We start from the raw sequence: 20,478 nt of genomic DNA, 5'->3' as shown, positions 1-20,478 counted from the left end.
GACTACCAGGTGGGGTTTGTTAAGGGAAGCCATTCTTTATTAAATGTTTGAAGAGCACTTTTTGGGATCACGCAGAGCAAGTCTTGAGACCCTCTGTTGCTGGTTAGTCTAGATGCTGAGAAAGCATTTGACCGTGTACACTGGGACTATCTCTTTCAGGTGCTGCGATACGTGGGGATAGAGGGCTGGTGATTTCAGTATTATACAACACACCCCTAGCTGCCCTTATAGTTAACAGTCTGCATTCTCCTTCTTTCCCCAGTAGGTAAAGGCACCAGGCAGGGATGCCCACATCCTCGTTGCTATTTTTATTGTATTTGGAGCCCCTTCTACGCACCATTGCTAAAGATCCAGACGTATCGGGTGTCTCATTGCTGCACCTCTCCACCAAAGTATTCGTTTTTGCTGACGATATCCTTTTCACTCTTACTAACTCTCAGTATTCCCGGTCACACCTATTGGATAATGTCCAGGAATTTGGTTTCTACTCACGCTTCAGGCTTAACTTACAAAAGTCGATGGCATTGCCAGTGCAGTCCTCGATTCGGGACCGTTGGTCAGGAGAGTTCCCACTACAGTGGGCAACTACCCAGATTAAATACCTTTGGCATTTACATCCCTGTAGATTGGAAGCAGTTATATACTGTTAACATTACACCACTATGGAGCATTACGATAGCGACACTATCGATGTGGCAGAATCTCCCTATCGCACTATGGGGCAGGGTTACCCTTTACAACATGATTATGGTCCCCAAGTGGACTTACGCCATTCAAGTTATTTCCCTTTTCTTGACATGCAGGGACGAAATTGCAATACATCACCTGCTAGTGTGCTTTCTGTGAAGGAGGCGTCATTCCCGTCTCTCATTTCCTCAGACTTACATGCCCCGTACTAAGGGGGGTTTAGGGGTACTTAATATTAAGCTGTTCTTGGTGGCTGGTTGCATGTACTGACTGACTGGTTTAGGGGTACCACGTATTTCTCCTATACCACCACAGCATGCAGTCATCTGGGCACCCATCATTTCAGTTTTTGGCTTCAGGCCTCTTCGGGAACTGTTCGCCCCTTTTTTTCTACCCTTACATAGGGCATGGCGATAGATATGTAAATTTCATAAACTGAACCCGCATGTATCCCTTTTATTACCACTTTCAGGAAACGCAGCCTTCTCAGTGGGAAGCTCTTCACCATCTTTTTGCCATTGGAAACATAAGGGACTTATTTACCTTTTTCATATATTGACAGAGGATGATATGCTCAGATCTTTTGCAGATCTGCGGGTTGCCCATAATCTTCCAGCCACGGACTCCTTTTCCTATTTCCAATTATCGCACTATATAGCTACCCTCCCCTGAGCATCTTTATCCTCCAGAGCTGTGGGTTGAAATATTTGGGCTAGACACTCAATTGTTAGTTCCCATTTATCATGGGCATTTGAGGGAATACTTACCCACTTGTTGCAAATGACCTATTTGCTCAGAAATGGTCTGCTGAGCTGGGGTGTCATTTGCAAGATTCTCAACTGCATACATGTTTGCTGAGCACATGCAAAAATATGGGGAGTGCTGACCTCTGGGAATTACAATTTAAATTTATTATGCGTCTTTATATCTTCCCACATAGAGCTTTCCGAGCTACGCTACATCTGGGAGATGATTGCCTTAAATGTCTTGGGTCTGTAGCACATCTGGGACATATGTTCTGGACTTGTCCTCCGGTTCTAGCTTTCTGGACTCAACTGTGTGCTCATGTGTCTCGGAATATGGCATGTTACCTGGAAGCCTACCCCTGCTTTACTGTTTGAGACATTTCAGTTGTGAGGCCAAGCCAAGATGGGCATGAGAGATTTTTTAAAACGAACATCTATTATGGGGTAAAAGACTATTCTTGGCACTTGATGTAAGCTGAATCCCCCTCCTGTACAACATTGGCGGTCCACTATGATTACATTAAGTGCACTGGAACGGAAAGATGTTCATGATCTATCCTTGGCACAGGGAGACTGCTTTCTTCAGTGTTGGTCCCCATTCTAGGACACATTGACCTCACATGCTCATAGCAGAATACTGAATTATTAACCTGTTAATATCTCCTGAGGCTCTGAGTTGGGGGGGGGGGGGGGGGGATGTAGTGGGTTTAATCTGTATACTTTAACGTTCTCATGACTGGCAATGGAGTACCTTGATGCCACTGTAAGTCTTGCTGCATTGAGTTTTGTAATTGGCCTTTGTTGCTTTCAATAATAATATATTTTTATCTCAGCTAGGGTAGGAGTGGATAAACATGTCCTTCTGCTGTATGTGCAGCTTGTGTCACTCCTTGTATTTGAGACTAACAAGTTAGTTACTTCTTCCATTAAAGGCCTGGTTGAACAGCTAAGCTTTCACCTGCTTCCTGAAGTAGAGATAGTCTTGTGTTAAGTGGAGCCTTTCAGGGAGTGCATTTCAGAGTGTGGGGGCTACACTGGAGAAGGCTCGCTTGTGGGTATCCCATCGTGTAATGTATTTTGGAGAGGGTGTGTTTAGGGATACTCCTTGGGAGAACTTTAGTGTCCTTGGAGGTGTGTAGGGAGTGACCCTGTTCTGCCAGTACTCGGGGCCATTTCATTTAAGGGCTTTGAAGATCAGACATAGAGCATTAAGTTTAGCCCTGTATTGTACTGGTAGCCAGTGAAGGTTTTGCAAAAATAGTGTGATGTGGTCATGTTGCATGCTACCTTCTATTAGTCTTGCTGCAGCATTCTGAATCTATTGGCGCTGGTGCAGACCCTTTGTAGTCAGACCAGTGTAGAGTGCCTTACAATACTAACTGGTCAATTTAGGGTCAGTTCATATCAAGTAGACCAATTCAAGAAATTATACTCACTCGACCACCTTTAATTCTGACCAAACTGAGTTGTGTGTACTGGAGTTTTCAAACTACAGTCTGCAAAGTGTTAGAACAAGAATCTTTCTAGCTTCACAATTAAGGTCACTAGAATATAAGCAACTTTCATAATTATGTATTGCTGTGCAATAATGCAAAGTTTGCAGTCATATTTTCTTTGAATATCATAATTTCACAACCTGAAATTTAGAACATAAGAGTAGCCATACTGGGTCAGATCAATGGTCCATCTAGCCCAGTATCCTGTTTTCCAAACAGTGGCTAAGCCAGGTCACAAGTACCTCGCAGACACCCAAATCATGGCAACACTCCATACTACAAATCTCAGGGCAAGCAGTTGCTCCATGTCTGCCTCAATAGCAGCCTATGACCTTTTCCTCCAGGAATTTGTCCAAACCTTTTTTAAACCCAGATACGCTAACTGTTGTTACCACATCCTCCGGCAAAGAGTTCCAGAGCTTAACTATTCGTTGAGTGAAAAAAATATTTCCTCCTATTTGTTGTAAAAGTATTTTCATGTAACTTCCTTGAGTGTCCCCTAGTCTTTGTACTTTTGGGACAAGTAAAAAAATCGATTTACTTCTTTTCTATACCACTCAGGATTTTGTAGACCTCAATCATATCTCCTCTCATATCTCTCTTTTCCAAGCTAAAGAACCCTGACCTCTTTAGCCTTTTCTCATACTAGAGGAATTCCATCCCCTTTATTATTTTGGTCATTTTTCGTTGAACCTTTTCTAATTCCGCTCTATCTTTTGAGGTACAGCGACCAGAACTGAACGCAGTACTCAAGGTGCGGACGCACCGTGGAGCGATACAAAGGCATTATAGTGTTTTCAGTCTTATTCACCATCCCCTTCCTAATAATTCCTAGCATCCTATTTGCTTTTTTTGGCCACCACCGCACAGTGAGCACAAGATTTCAGCGTATTATCTACAACGACACCCAGATCTTTTTCTTTAGCGCTGACCCCCAGGGTGGACCCTAGCATCAGGTAACTATGATTCGGATTATTCTTTCCAATATGCATCACCTTGCATTTGTCCACATTAAATTTCATCTGCCATTTGGACGCCCAGTCTTCCAATTGCCTAAGGCTTTCTTGCAATTTAGGCGCAAATCTCCAAACAAGTGTCATGTTAGAACTTTTTCTTTCCAATCCTATTGGAAAGATCATATTTTTTACTACTAGAATCATGCTTTTTTTTTGTTTTGGGACCAGAAAGATCTGTGACTCAGAATCAGTCCAAAATGATATATTTGCACAGTAAGTTCTAATATTCTGCCAAGTACAATATTGTAGCTTGACAAAGCTGCTTTAAAATCTTCTGTCCTAGCTTAGCATTTTGAGGTGAATGCAGCAATGTTAAACTTTGCAGAGGCATAACAAAATGATCTATATTGTACCTATCTTGTGGTTTTCTCCCTGCTATAGTCAGCTGTATTATATACTATTCTTGTTGGCTGTATTATTTCATTACAATAGCTCCTTCTCACTAAATTGTTCCTGTTTACATTGGTTGACTCTGTTAGTCATCTGTAATAGCTCCTGCTTCCTATGGATATTGGGAGCTAATTGATAGCAATAGTGCCTTCTGGTTTGAGTAATACATGGTTATAATACATGCTCTGTACTCTATATATGAGCAGTGATCAATACAAAGACCTAATAAAAAAAAAAAAAGTCCAGGAGCAGCAGATGTTGAAAAGATGACTACTGAAACCACCAGTATGGCATGTAAAAGATTATCACTATTAAGCTATAGTTTAACTCACATAAAAGACCAAAGTTTACCTTTTATTTGGTGCTTGACTAATCTTGTTTTATGGAAAACTGAATTTACACCCCTGCTGCATTGGCAAAACGTGGCTGTGCTGGTTCATTTTGAGTTTGTGGTTATCCAATAAATCTACTTTTATGTGCCGTACTGGTGTTTCACAGCTTTTATTTTCTTCAGTATTTGCTATTCCCGGACTTTTTGATCTTTGTTGAGCACCACTCTTTTTGGCCGTTTTTTTAGGAGCTGTGTTGTTTTGTCATTCGTAATACTGTGAATCAGATGCACAAAGGTCCCGTTAAGGATCCGTCTGCATTTCCAAATGGTAAAAATTTACCGATTTAGAAACGGATTCACAAAGAAAATTGCATGCAAATGAGCTGCTCGTTGCTTTTGCGACCCAGCTCATTTGCATGCGATATGGGGGAAAGCAAGTCGTGGCTGCTCTGCGCATACTACAGACTGTTCTCATACACACAGACAAGCTGTGTGTATGATAGCAGTAGATTTACCGGGGGTTATTTTGGCAAACACAAAAGCGCTTTTTTTAGGGGGGGGGGGGGGAGATGGGCATACCTATATTGCAGCTCTCTGCCTCCCGCTGCTGGGAAAAAGTGAGAAAAACCTCCCTGCTGCTTTCCGCTCTTCTCTGAGGAATCAGCAGCATCAGGGCTTGGTTCCATTCCTAGCTGTTCCTGCTGCTCCCTTCTATTGTCCTCCCTGATGACATCACTTTAAAGCTGTGAACTGATTGGATCCGAACTTCTTGGTGTCCCCCTCCAGTAATGAGTGGGTGGGACATCCCAGGCTGATGTTGTCCAATTGGTTTAGCCCCTCTCTGTGGAGGGGGACACCAGGAAGTTCGGATCCAATTGGTTCACAGCTCTAAAGTGATGCCATTAGGAAAGCCCTGCCGGGAGGAGGAGTTGGGACAGCAGCCGGCCAATGAGAGTCCATCTTCAGCGAGATGGGTGTTCTAGGATGTCAGCTGGCCAATAGAAGGAACAGCTGGGGGTGGAACCAAGCCTGTGTCTCACAGATGCTGTTTCTTTGATGGACCCTTGTCTTCCTTGCATTTTTGGTAAGTCACCATTACTTTTATGCTTTTCATTTCGGTACTGCCCCCCCCCCCCCCCCCCCCCAATTTCTTGTCAGTAAAATGTAATTTGAAAGAAACATATGGCATGGCTTTCATACACGCAAAGAAGCTGCATGTAAGCTGATATACTTTTTTTTTGTGTGTGTGCTCCATCTTCACTGCTTGTTTCTCCCCTTCTCCTGCTTGCGATAATGAAGACCCAGCAGGCCCACACCTCTCGTTAAAATTTCCACAGTAAAGGTAGGGACTGCTTTTGTGCATGAGGTTGGAAACAGTAGTGCATCGCATTCACATTATAATAGTAATTAGCTCATTGCATTCCGTTTTCGTTAGCTGCTACCGTGACAGGAAAATGGCTCTGAGAACCCTTTTGTACATGTCCCAGTTTACTACTTGCGCGCTAAACTGGCTAGAACCAGTTTAAAAACCACGTTGATGGCTCGTTAAGTTTAGTGCATCTAGCCCAGAGTGTTGTATGGCTATATAGTACCCTTACAGAACAAATCATAAAGAACTACATTTTCTCTGTCTCCATCTGCTGGAGAATAACTCACAAGTTCTGGTCTAGTCTGGTAGGACTAAAGGAAACAGAACTGTGAGCTAAGATATGTTGCCCTTGGACCCTGCCACACACTAAGGGCAAAACTGTCTTGATTTTTTTTGCTGCCAAACTCAAGCAGGTTCCAGAACCCTAGGTAGTAACTATATTCAGAACTTTCACACAGCCTTTGAAGAAATGGTGTAACTGTACAAGAGGATGCCTATATGAAATATCCATATGTACCAATTTTATAAAGGTGACATCAGTGCCTGTGCCTTTTATAAGATAGCTACCCAAACAAATTCCAACAGCACACCAATTCACATGCATAAATTTTACACTTGCTCTGAAAAAGGTAGAAATGGGAGCATGTACTCATGTAGCACAGCTCTGCCCCAACTATACCTAGGAACCGTATCCACACTGCATACGTAATTATGCACACTGGTGTATATGGCTGTACATTTTTTTGCTTGTAAAATAGGTTTTACACTTGACTGTCATGTAAAGTAGTCCTACAGTATTATAAGCTGTCATGGTGTGGTCTCAGATTTGGTGGGCTACCAAATTTGTAATAAAAACATATGCAACCACTTTTTAACATTCTTTGAACCGATGCTGTTAGAAGAGCTAAAGGATAGCAGCAAAATTGATATTAAACAAGGCCTGGTTTGGTGGAAAGCACATTTATTAGCAGGTACGGAATGGGATTTGAGCTCTGGGCCAGGCCATAGCTCACCAGGCTAGCAGGATTGGAGGTGATGTTGTGAAGGCTGCAATTGTAGGATGGAGGGGAGGGAATCCCAGCTCTGCTAGTGGTGATACCAGATACCCAGATTTGGGATTATTGTTTCACTTTGGATGGAGCCACACCATATGCCACTATTGGACAAGGACTGTTAATTGACTAAGTAAGTCAGAAGAGGAGGTAACTAGCTAGGGCCTTTCCCCATATTTTTATGTAGTGTGCTTAATACGTTCTACAATAAGCCTTCAATACTGCAATAGAAATGCATATAAATTATATGCAACCTAAGTAGTGGCATTTGGTTAGTATTTTTCTTTCATAATCGTTATGCCACACTTGTAATAACATTTTCTGTACCCGTTTTCTTAGGTAAATTATATGCATAGACATACACAAAACTGTATGGTACACTAAAATACAGCACTTCTTTCTCTATCCTGTATTTAAGAAGTGCTGTATTTTAGTGTACCATACAGTTTTGTGTATGTCTATGCATATAATTTACCTAAGAAAACGGGTACAGAAAATGTTATTACAAGTGTGGCATAACGATTATGAAAGAAAAATACTAACCAAATGCCACTACTTGCTCCTGTTGATAGTGTAGTGTTTTTTTTTTTGTTTTTTTTTTACTCAAGCTTTTACTAATGATATTGGCTGATGTGTTTTAAATTTTGTTTTATATTGCACACGGCTTTGTTTTTAAGGAGGAACAGCGTATCAAATAAAAACTAACCTTTTAACCAAAGTAGCAAATCAGTATCAAAATAATTTATTTAAAAACATGTCAACTTAAAAAATTATTGGCTATACACCTTTCGATAGTTAACCTGTTGTCTTTTTACAAAAGAATTTTCACATTGAGCTGTATCCTGCTTCACTAAGCAAGTTACTTGTCAAATTTCTATACAAATTAGTTATTCAGTACACACACAAACAAAAACGTCTCTGTTCAGACTAAGTACAAAAGCTATTGCAGTGAATGTACAGTATTGAGGCTTAAGATTGGGCACCCTGCCAGAGTCCAAATTACTAATTAACCCCAAATTTTGTGCATTTTAACTGGATGCCTACAACAATCTAGACTCTTGTTTGTTGATCAAAAACAAACATCATGCTGTGTCTGAGTTCTTTTCTATAGCATCGGCCAAAACAGTTGAATTTCAAGACATGAAGAAAAACCTGGGGTTGTTTTCCCATCACAGCGAATAAATATGAAAAGCTCTATTTTCAATAGGAGTTTAAAACAAAGGCACGTGGAGTGGTTCAGAGGAATAAATTGGATATCCTAGTGGTGGGTTGGCTGCTTGTATAGTCAAGTTTCTTGAAATGACTGGATGAGCTTGTATACTATAGCGTTCTTCATCATCATTTGTGGCATACAGAAGCTCCCAAGATAGATTTGCCCATTGAGCTCTGACAGCTTCTGCATTTAACTTCCCAACCGGAACCAACAACTCCTGAAGGGTAAGCATTCTCCCAGTGTAAACTCCCTAAAAAAGAAAAAAAGATTAAGAGTTTGCACAATTGTACTTTTGAAGAACAATATATTTAAAAATGGTCTTTGACAAACATTTTACTCAATCTAGGAGCCAGCCCCAAAACTTAGGCGTAGGAAGCTCCTCCACGCCACACACAGTGAAGTTCAAGTAAGTGGGTGGGGAAGGTGCATCGCCTCTGCGTTCTTCAGCATAGTTTCTGCTTCCCCATTGTGCTCTCTAAGGTTGAGCCACTCACCATGAAGAAAGTTCAGATTAGTTCATGAGACTTAAAACTGAGTTCCCAAGCTTACAGAGAGTAGGTAGCAGAAAATATGCTGTTTCTGAAGCAACCAAACTCACCATTTGGGGGCAAAATTTGTAGTCCTGATGTAAAATAATTGACAGCAGCAAACACATAACTATTAAAGATATACTGAATGCCTCCTATATGAAAAAAAGGGTAAGCACCGTGGAATTCTTAAGCTTGGACAAAAGGCTATGATAGTTCATGAAAGCACAATTGGTGCGGAAGTGCTTATTTTCTATTCTTAAGCAGTACTAGGACGAGGGGGGCACTCAGTGAAATGACTGTGGCAGAGTAAATTTGAAGGTTTTTTTTCCAGTCAGTATACAAAATGGGGGTTTGTTGTGGGAGGACTAGATGGTATTCAACACTGATCAGACGAATCAGGATCAATAAGTGCTAATCTTGCTGGAGTTACAGACCATGTGTGGAAAAGGGGAACTATGCTGTATATCAGGTAGGATTGCCCCAAAATACATGGGCTTTCGGAACAAGTCGTTTTGTTAAGGGCAAAAGGGAAGCATGGTTGTTACATCACCTAAAGCTTGTTTATGGGGTTGGTGACTAGAAGGGAAGCAACCCAAATGGGAAAAGCAAATCCAGGTCTTGAGACCAGCTGCAGTAGCCATGGGATTTGCACTAGCCCCATTCCCATGCATCTCTCTAAGCTGAAGCAGAACAGCTCCACCACCACCATATGGATGATATTACTGCAACTGCGGAAGACCAAAACCACTAGAAGTGCTACCTGTGAACCTGCCCTACTACCATCCTACAGGATTATAGTATTAATTCATTTCATATTTTAATTTGAGACACACGTCACAAAAAAAGAAATTACTGTTCTCCAGAGCCAAGCAGAAAAGCCTTAGGCAAACTTGTTGGTGAATCATCTGACAGATCGTGTGTGCTGTTACTGTACTCTACCTAAGTAAGCCTTTTTGCTTACTGGGCATGCGTGGAGTTCCCACACTTAAATTACAGTGGCTCTTCATACAACAGTGACTGTCACAGCCCAGCCAATGTAGCTACCTCCAGTAAATGTTCCTGTACTACCAAAGATCAGTACCTGCCAGCCATGTGGAGCTGCATGGCTGCCACCTACTTCAAAGGCACTCCTGAGGGAGGTGATGCACCAAGTCAGCCCAAAGCCTATTGCTCCCACCAGCAGTACTCTCCAGTGGCAGCAGGCAGACAGAGGGAGAGGGGTATGGCTGCCAGTCCTCTTACCACTGCTCTAGCCCCACTCCTCCGCCAACAGCAGTTAGGCCCATGAGAAGTTCTGAAAGAACAGGACATTTCTCTGTTAAGTGAACACTATTTTGCCTTGTGCTTTGGGAACTTAAAGATTGCATAAGTACATAAGCATTGCCATGCTGGGACAGACCAAGGGTCCATCGAGCCCAGCACCCTGTCTCTGACAGCGGCCAAAAGAACAAGCAATTTGTCCCACACATCCTAAAAATACTGTATTATTCCCTCCTCTATTCAATAACATTCTACGGCTTTTTCCTCCAGGAAGCCGTCCAACCCTTTTTTGAAGTCCGCTAAGTTAACCGCCTTAAACTCTGGAATTCGCTGCCGGAAAAGGTGGTTAACTATTCGTTGAGTGAAGAAAAACTTCCTCTGATTCGTTTTAAATTTACCACACTGCAGCTTCATCACATGCCCCCTTGTCCTAGTATTATTGGAAAGCGTAAACAGACGCTCCACATCGACCCATTTCATTTCACTCATTATCTTATAGACTTCTATCATATCTCCCTTCAGCCACCTTTTCTCCAAGCTGAAGAGCCCCAGCCTCTTCAGCCTATCCTGATAGGGAAGTCATGCCATCCCCTGTATCATCTTTGTCGCCCTTCTCTGCACCTTTTCCAATTCCATTATGTCTTTCTTTGAGGTGCTGCAACCAGAATTGAACAATACTCGAGGTGCGGTCGCACCATGGAGCGATACAATGGCAGAATAATATCATTATTTTTGTTTTCAATCCCCTTCCTAATGATACCCAATATTCTATTTGCTTTCCTAGCCGCAGCAGCACATTAAGCAGAAGTTTTCAACTTATCATCAACGATGACACTTAGATCCCGTTCTCGGTCCGTGACTCCCAACGCTGAACTTTGCATGACGTAGTTATAGTTTGGGTTCCTCTTTCCCACATGCATCACTTTGCACTTGTTCACATTAAACGTCATCTGCCATTTAGATGCCCAGTCTCGTAAGGTCCTCTTGTAGTTTTTCACAATCTTCCTGCGATTTGACTACTTTGAATAACTTTGTGTCAAAGGCAAATTTGATTACCTCACTAGTTACCCCCATCTCTAGGTCATCTCCATTGCGAATATTGACCTTTTAGTCCTACTCTCTTGTTTCCTATCTTTCAACCAGTTTTTAATCCACAGTAAGACACTACCTCCAATCCCATGTCCCTCTAATTTCCTCCGTAGTCTTTCATGAGGGACCTTATCAAACGCCGTCTGAAAACCTAGATACACAATATCAACCGGCTCACCTTTGTCCACATGTTTGTTTACCCCTTCAAAGAAATGCAGCAGATTGGTGAGGCAAGACTTCCCTTCACTAAATCCATGTTGACTTTGTCCCATTAGTCCATGCTTTTGAATGTGCTCTGTAATTTTCTTCTTGATTATAGTCTCTACCATTTTGCCCGGCACCAACGTCACACTCACCGGTCTATAATTTCCCGGGTCTCCTCTGGAACCTTTTTTAAATATCGGCATTACATTGGCCACCCTCCAATCTTCCGGTACCACACTCTGTTTTAAGGATAAATTACAAATCAATAACAGTAGCTCTGCCAGCTCATTTTTTAGTTCTATCAGTACCCTAGGGTGAATGCCATCTGGTCCAGATTTGCTACTCTTCAGTTTGCAGAACTGCTCCACTACATCTTCCAGATTTACAGATATTTCAATAACTTTTTCCGACTCTTCATCAATGCTTCCATGTGTAAAGAGGAAAAGGACGGTGATAGGGGTGTACTACTGTCCGCCCGACCAGGATGAGCAGACGGACGCAGTCATGTTAAAGGAAATTAATGAGGCAAATAAATTAGGCAACGCAATAATAATGGGTGATTTTAATTACCTCCAAAACACGGGATATGTGGAATACAATCAATACCAAAAATAAAAAATTCTACAATCTATCAGCGTCTGAAGGGTGATAATAAATATATAAACATGTAAGATGGTGGAGAAAAAAAGACCTCAGTGAGAACCAGACACACCTATATTCAAAAGATACACCTTAAATAAAGAGGGGACCTCCTTAATCATAAGTCTCAAAAAAACTCCACATACTCCTCTTTCTTTCATGTTGTCATAAAACATAACACCCTTTCAAAACACTGTAGAGGAAGGCCCAAAAACAATTTCCGGCTACAGGAGTACTTCCTAGTTCACCTTCTGGGAGACCGCCCTCCTCCAAGGCAACACAGAGGCTACCTGACTGGAGGTGGGACTTCTCTACAACATCCCTGTAGGTCTCATCTATGTATTTCTCTATCTCCCTCATTTCTACCAAGTCTGCTACTCTAGCCTCGAAAGAACGAACACGCTCTCTGAGGTCTAGGAGCTCTTTGCATCGAGCACACACATATGACATCACACCAACCGGGAGATACTCATACACGTGGCACTCTCTGCAAAAGACTGGGTTGCAGGCCCATAAGTAAATAACAGCCCTGAGAAAAATCACCCTCAAAACTCAACGAAGTGCAGGACTACTCTTAGACTCATTTGCTGCAGAAGCTTACCAGCTTCCTTGAGCTAAACATCAGTTAGAAACAGGAAATAAAAAATAATTCCGCACTGTCTTCAAATCCTGTGCTGCTCCTATGAAACAATTCCTTGCCATACCAGTACACCACATGCTTACAAGATTTCCAGCTAACCAACTAGCAAATGCTCTTCACACGTCCATCTATTTTCAGGTGCCTTGAGCTCAAGTATAAAGTTCAAAAAGCTCCAGGCCACGACTTGCCTCAACTCACACCATTTCATGGTTCGCAAGTCTGCAGTTAAGAAGTCTAAATCCTCCAAATCACAATGCAATGTACTGCTGCACAAAGAGCTTAGATTGCCTGTTTATATTGGATGGAAAACTTACCAAAGAATGATGCTCGCTTTGAAAATTTGAGGCCCACCAGCTTCAAATTCTACACTATCAGCACTCTAAACTACAACAATTAGAGAAGGCTATGGCCTCCCAGACTGCTGACTATGCGGACACTATCAGCCAGCTGCAGCTAGCAATTCAGAAAGAGCGAAGATTCTTACCTGTAGCAGGTATTCTCCGAGGACAGCAAGCTGATTATTCTCACCGGCCCGGGAACTGGCATTTCACATAGCAAAAAGTTTGCTGGAGCCTTCTGAGCGTGCCACGTGTCAAACTGCGCATGTGCCGAGTGTCTTTCCATCCGATGCGCAGTCAATTTCCTCAGTTCAGTGAAGAGTAAAAAAGAGAGAGATAGAGAAGACAACTCCAAGGGGAGGTGGGCGGGTTTGTGAGAGAAATTGTTTTTTGTTACATTTGTACCTCGCGCTTTCCCACTCACTGCAGGCTCAATGCGGCTTACATATTGTATACAGGTACTTATTTGTACCTGGGGCAATGGAGGGTTAAGTGACTTGCCCAGAGTCACAAGGAGCTGCCTGAAGTGGGAATTGAACTCAGTTCCTCAGGACCAAAGTCCACCACCCTAACCACTAGGCCACTCCTCCACTCCAGCCTGCTGTCCTCGGAGAATACCTGCTACAGGTAAGTATCTTTGCTTTCTCTGAGGACAAGTAGGCTGTATTATACTCACAATTGGGGTATCCCTAGCATCCAGACTCACCCAAAACAACAAAGATTGGTCAACTGGACCTCGCAATGGTGAAGATGTAACATAGATTAACCTGAAACTGTATACAACTAGCTGAGAGTGCAGCCTGGAACAGAATAAAAAGGGCCTAGGGGGGTGGAGTTGGATTCTATACCCCAAACAGCTTCTGCAGCACCGACTGCCCAAACCAACTGTCGCGTCGGGTATCCTGCTCAAGGCAGTAGTGTGATGTGAATGTGTGAACTGAAGATCATGTTGCAGCTCTGCAAATCTCTTCACTAGAGGCTGACTTTAAGTGAGCCACCGATGCAGCCATGGCTCTGACATTATGAGCCGTGACATGGCCCTCCAGAGTCAGCCCAGCTTGGGCATAAGTGAAGGAAATGCAATCTGCTAGCCAACTGGAGATAGTGCGTTTTCTGAAGGCGACTCTGCTCCTGTTGGGATCAAAAGAAAGAAACAACTGGGCGGACTGTCTGAAGGTCTTCGTGCGCTCCATGTAAAAGGCCAGTGCTCTCTTGCAGTCCAAGGTGTGCAAGTTGCTTTCGCCAGGGTGGGCATGAGGACGGGGAAAAAATGTTCGCAAAACAATCGACTGGTGCGGAGGACTACTCTGTTGTGATGAAAGTATAAGGTGCATCCACTACTAAGGCCTGAAGCTCACTGACCCTTCGAGCTGAAGTAACAACCATCAAGAAAACGACATTCCAGGTCAAGTATTTCAGATGGCAGGAATTCAGTGGCTCAAAAGGAGCTTTCATCAGCTGGGTGAGAATGACGTTGAGATCCCATGACACAGGAACTTTTGCCAAAGGAATCCAAGATGGCCGCTTGATCGGATGTGTGTTTGTGAGTTCCTGAGAACCCGTGTTTGTGCAGATGATATGGCGCACTCTCCGTGTTATTATGGGGAAGAGAAAAGGAAAAGCTGCTGCTCTTACCTCCTCGAGCGCAGTTGTTACCCCCACCATGTCTCAGCCTACACTGGAAAGGTTTGGAATCCGAACACCAGGTGCGCTGGTTCAAGCTACTAGAAATTCCGCAACACCAACAGCGCAACACCAACAGCGGAACACAGCACTGAGGGAGTTACATTAAATTCTCTTTCTGGTTTGACCCCTCCGCAACCTGGAAGGATTAGCGGAGTTGAGTTGAGCTCTCGCATCTACTCCAGGTACTCTAACAACAGAAGGGAGAACGTTATCTCCCTGTATAACCCAAGGAGTTTTTTCACCTGGGTTTCGAAGCGGATCGATAAAACCTGAAAAAGTAACAATGGATGTACTTTGGGATGCCATTCAGGGGATAAACACGTCTCTCCAGCAGATATTTGACTCTGTTCAGGGGGAAATAAGAGAACTTAAAGCTAATATCCAACAAATATCAACCAAGGTTGAAAGTTATCAAAGTACAATGGAAGTTTTTGATTCTGAATTGAAATCTCTTCAAAATACGACAGTGACTGTAATAAAAGAAAATAAAATTCAAGTACGTAAAATGGAATATATGGAAAATCAGCTCAGACGGAATAATTTTAAGACTACTGAATTTTCCGAAATCTTCATTTATATCAGCTATTGAGCTATTAAAAAGATATTTTTCTGAGATTCTGGGTATCCCTGCTGAAGGCCACCCACCTGTGACAAGAACGCAATATTTAAAAAAATCTTTGAGACCAACAGATGGACTACCAGAACAAAATTTAAATTTATCAGAATTTCTAGAACGATCTGTAGAATCAGAACATGCAACATTACTTGTAACTTTCGCCCTGGAAATGGATAGGAATATAATATTACGTACTTACTCCCGCCATATTAATGTTTCTTTCTCAGGTGCAAAAATTCAGATTTTTCCTGATCTTGCTAAGGAAACTCAAATTAGGAGGAAAGAGTTAATGGTTTTTAAACCAAGAATTCTTTCAGCGGGAGGAACTTTTTGTTAAATTTCCTTGCAGATGTATTATTTCTTTAAATGCTGTTAATTACCTTTTTTTTTTGCCTTAAGAAGTTACAGGAATTTGTAGTAGCTAAGGAGAGTACGAGAGAAACCCCTTAAGTTAGAGTGCTCTCTAGGCCTACATGAATCAAAGTTCCTTCCGATCTTGGAAAATTTATTATTTCTTATTTCTTTAGAGATATTCTAAAGTCTTCTTTATTTCCTACAATCTTGGACCCTGTAATTGTGGACAAATTTATAAGATTTAATTTCTTTGGAATTATTACTTTATAATTATTGTGTTATTTCTATACATTTGGATGTTTTTCATCTATATGTAAATTATATTAAAATTCATAAATAAAAAAAATATAAAAAAAAGAGATCCCATGACACTGGTGGAGGTTTGACAAAAGCAAACCTCTCATAAAATGAACAACTAAAGGCTGTCCAAAGATAGGCTTACCTTCTACACGCTGATACGCATTAATTGCACTAAGGTGAACCCTTACGGAGTTGGTCTTGAGACCAGACTCTGATAAGTGTAGAAGATATTCAAGCAGGGTCTGTGTAGGACAAGAAAGAGGATCTACGGCCTTGCTGTCACACCAAATGGCAAACCACCTCCATTTGAAAAAGTAATACCTCTTGGTGGAATCTTGCCTAGAAGCAAGCAAGACCCGGGAGACTGAAAGACCTAAGGAAGCGAATTCTAGGCTCTCAACATCCAGGCCATGAGAGTCAGAGACTGGAGGTTTGGATGTAGAAGTGACCCCTCGTTCTGTGTGATGAGGGTTGGGAAACACTCCAATCTCCATGGTTCTTCGGAGGGCAATTCCAGAAGAAGAAGGAACCAATCTGACGCGGCCAGTAGGGCGCAATCAGGATCATGATTCCTCGATCTTGTTTGAGTTTCAGCAAAGTCTTTCCCACCAGAGGTATGGGAGGATATGCATACAGAAGGCCTGTTCCCCAATGTAGGAGAAAGGCATTTGACGCTAGTCTGTCGTGGGCCTGAAGCCTGGAACAGAACTCAGGGACCTTGTGATTGATTTGAGTGTCAAAAAGATCCTAGGAGGTGCCCCACGCTCGGAAGATCTTGTGGACAACGCCCATATTCAGCGACCACTCATGAGGTTATATTTGCTTGCTCATCTGTCAGCCAGACTGTTGTTTACGTCTGCCAGATACATGGATTGGAGAAACAGGCCATGATGGTGCGCCCAAAGCCACATCTGGACGGCCTCCTGACACAGAGGGCGAGATCCTGTGCCCCTTGCTTGTTGGTGTAGTACAGTGCAACCTGATTGTTTGGATTAAGATAATTTGGTTGGAAAGCCGATCTCTGAAGGCCTTTAGAGTGTTCCAGATTGCTCGGAGCTCCAGGTTGATCTGAAGACCTGTTTCCTGGAGAGACCAAGCTCCCTGAGTGTGAAGCCCATCTACATGAGCCCCCCCCCCACCCCAGGAGAGAAGCATCCATCGTCAGCACTTTCCGCGGCTGAGGAATTTGGAATGGTCATCCCATGGTCAAATTGGATTGAATTGTCCACCACTGAAGAGAGTTCCGAAAGTCAGTGGACAGTTGGATGACATCTTCTAGATTCCCCGCAGCTTGATACCACTGAGAACATAGTAACACAGTAGATGACGGCAGAAAAAGACCTGCACAGTCCATCCAGTCTGCCCAACAAGACAAACTCATATGTGTATACCTTACCTTGATTTGTACCTGCCTTATTCAGGGCACAGACCATACAAGTCTGCCCAGCAGTATTTCCCGCCTCCCAACCACCAGTCCTGCCTCCCATCACCGGCTCTGGCACAGACCGTATGCCTGCCCTCCACTATCCTCGCCTCCCAACCACCAACCTACCCCCCACCTGCTCCGCCACCCAATTTCGGCTAAGCTTCAGAGGATCCATTCCTTCTGCACAGGATTCCTTTATGCATATCCCACGCATGTTTGAATTCCGTTACCGTTTTCATCTCCACCACCTCCTGCGGGAGGGCATTCCAAGCATCCACCACCCTCTCTGTGAAAAAATACTTCCTGACATCTTTCCTGAGTCTGCCCCCCTTCAATCTCATTTCATGTCCTCTCGTTCTACCGCCTTCCCATCTCCGGAAAAGATTTGTTTGCGGAGTAATACCTTTCAAATATTTGAACGTCTGTATCATATCACCCCTCTTCCTCCTTTGCTCCAGGGTATACATGTTCAGGTCAGCAATTCTCTCTTCATACGTCTTGGAACGCAAATCCTGTACCATTCTCGTAGCTTTTCTTTGCACCGCTTCCATTTTTTTAACATCCTTCGCAAGGTACGGCCTCCAAAACTGAACACAATACTCCAGTTGGGGCCTCACCAACGACTTGTACAGGGGCATCAACACTTCCTTTCTTCTGCTGATCACACCTCTCTCTATACAGCCTAGCAACCTTCTCGCTACGGCCACCGCCTTGTCACACTGTTTCGTCGCCTTCAGATCCTCGGATACTAGGGTCCATTGAGCAGATATGTACATAAGTACATAAGTATTGCCATACTGGGAAAGACCAAAGGTCCATCAAGCCCAGCATCCTGTTTCCAACAGTGGCCAATCCAGGTCACAAATACCCGGCAAGATCCCAAAAATGTACAAAACATTTTATACTGCTTATCCCAGAAATAGTGGATTTTCCCCAAGTCCATTTAATAACGGTCTATGGACTTTTCCTGTAGGAAGTCATCCAAACCTTTTTTAAAACTCCGCTAAGCTAACCGCCTTTACCACATTCTCTGGCAACGAATTCCAGAGTTTAATTACACATCTGAAGCCGCTGGGAGTCTTCGATGACATAAAAGGGAGGACAGCACTGGCTAAATCAAAAGTCTCGATTGTGCCAAGAAAAGGGCACAAAAAGAGGGAAGGACCCGGCTGAGCTGCCTAAAAACGGCTGCAACGGAAAAGAAAGGAAACTACTGGGACAAAATAAGAAAAATAAAGGGAAAAACACATTTTTTTGTAAACAAAATGAAACCAATAAGGAAAAAGCACGAAAAAATTCACGAAAACACGCCAAGGCTGTTTCCCAGGCACACAAGAGAAGCCACAGAAACTCACTGTTGCTCCTTGCATGGAAGAAAAAGAACTGAGGATCGCAGCCAGCGTGAAGACATTTGGCATATGCGTAGCGCGCTCAGAAGGCTCTAGCAAATTTTTTGCTATGCGAAATGCCGGTTCTCGGGCCGGCATGAAATGCTGACCCAATTGTGAGTATAATACAGCCTGCTTGTCCTCGAAGAACAACCTATCACCTTATCAAAACCATTTATGATGCCTCTTCTAAATCAGCAGCCATAGCCATATGCCAATTAGCCTGGCAGAAAGCATACACCTTCGGGAAGAATTACACAACTGCCTCATATCTGAAATTGAAGATAACTGCTCCACGATTTGAGAACTCTTCACTCAACCACTTACTCAGTCTAATTTCTGCTAAACCTACTACCAATAGATCTTCAACCAGTTCCATCCTAGGTGGTGCTACACACCCTACACCAGACAACCCCCACAACTTCAAGCCCTGCAGACTTACCCCCCAGAGACAGAGACCACACCATACACAAGCAGCAAGCTCACCTCCATGAAAAACAAACCTAGTTTTTGACACACTGCTGGTTGGAGGGCGAGTCAACCATAAGTGTTGCCCTACTGGGTCAGACCAAAGGTTCATCAAGCCCAGTATCCTGTTTCCAACAGTGGCCAGTCCAGGTCACAAGTACCTGGCAAGATCCCAAAACAGTACATTTTATGCTGCTTATCCCAGAAATAATCAGTGGATTTTCCCAGTCCATTTTAATAACGGCTTATGGACTTTTCTTTTAGGAAGCTTGCCAAACCTTTTTTAAACCCTGCTAAGCTAACTGCTTTTACCACATTCTCTGGCAATGAATTCCAGAGATTAATTACACACTGAGTGAAGAAATAGTGTCTCTGATTTGTTTAAATTTACTAATTTGTAGCTTAATTGCATACCCCCTAGTTCTAGTATTTTTGGAAAGAATAAACAAGCGATTCACATCTACTCATTCCACTCCACTCCATTTTTTTATATACATCTATCTCCCCTCAGCCGTCTTTTCTCCCAGCCTTTCCAGCCTTTTCTCGTAGGGAAGTCGTCCCATCTTAATCATTTTCATCGCCCTTCTCTGTACCTTTTCTAATTCCACTATATCTTTTTTGAGATGCAGTGACCAGAACGGCACACAGTATTCAGGTGCAGTCACACCATGGAGCGATACACATGCATTATAACATCCTCATTTTTATTTTCTATTCCTTTCCTAAAAATACCTAACATTCTATTTGCTTTCTTTGCCGCACAGCACACTGTGCAGACAGTTTCAAAATATTGGCAACGGTGACTCCTAACGCGGAAACTTGCATCAAAAAGCTATAATTTGGGTTCATCTTTCCCACATGCATCACTTTGCAATTGCTCACATTAAACATCTGCAATTGCTGACATTAAACATCATCTGCTATTTGGATGCCCAGTCTCGTAAGGTTGTCTTTCAATTTTTCACAATCCCCTTGTGATTTAACAACTTTGAATATCTTTGTGTCGTCAGCAAATTTAATTACCTCACTAGTTATTCCCATATCTAGATCATTTATAAATATGTTAAAAAGCAGTGGTCCCAACACAGACCCCTGTGGAACCCCACTATCTACCCTTCTCCATTGAGAATAATGACCATTTAACCCTACTCGCTTTACTTTTAACCAGTTTTTAATCCACAATAGGACACTACCTCCTATCCCATGACTTCCCAATTTCCTCTGAAGTCTTTCATGAGGT

The 20,478-nt window shown here is 42.8% G+C and overlaps 1 protein-coding gene across 1 annotated transcript in view; it reads right to left on the bottom strand.

Annotated features, from left to right (window-relative positions):
* Positions 1-7,822: 7,822 nt before the first annotated feature.
* PCNX4 (pecanex 4) overlaps positions 7,823-20,478 on the bottom strand; it is a 146,013-nt gene continuing 133,357 nt past the window's right edge. Inside the window, 1 exon segment of the mRNA XM_030213787.1 lies at positions 7,823-8,550. Within this exon segment, the coding sequence (XP_030069647.1) occupies positions 8,299-8,550 (252 nt within the window). The 3' untranslated portion in view covers positions 7,823-8,298.

The sequence above is a fragment of the Microcaecilia unicolor genome, chromosome 9 (assembly GCF_901765095.1).
Source record: "Microcaecilia unicolor chromosome 9, aMicUni1.1, whole genome shotgun sequence".
Taxonomy (NCBI): domain Eukaryota; kingdom Metazoa; phylum Chordata; class Amphibia; order Gymnophiona; family Siphonopidae; genus Microcaecilia; species Microcaecilia unicolor.
This window is presented reverse-complemented; position numbering and strand designations above follow the sequence as displayed.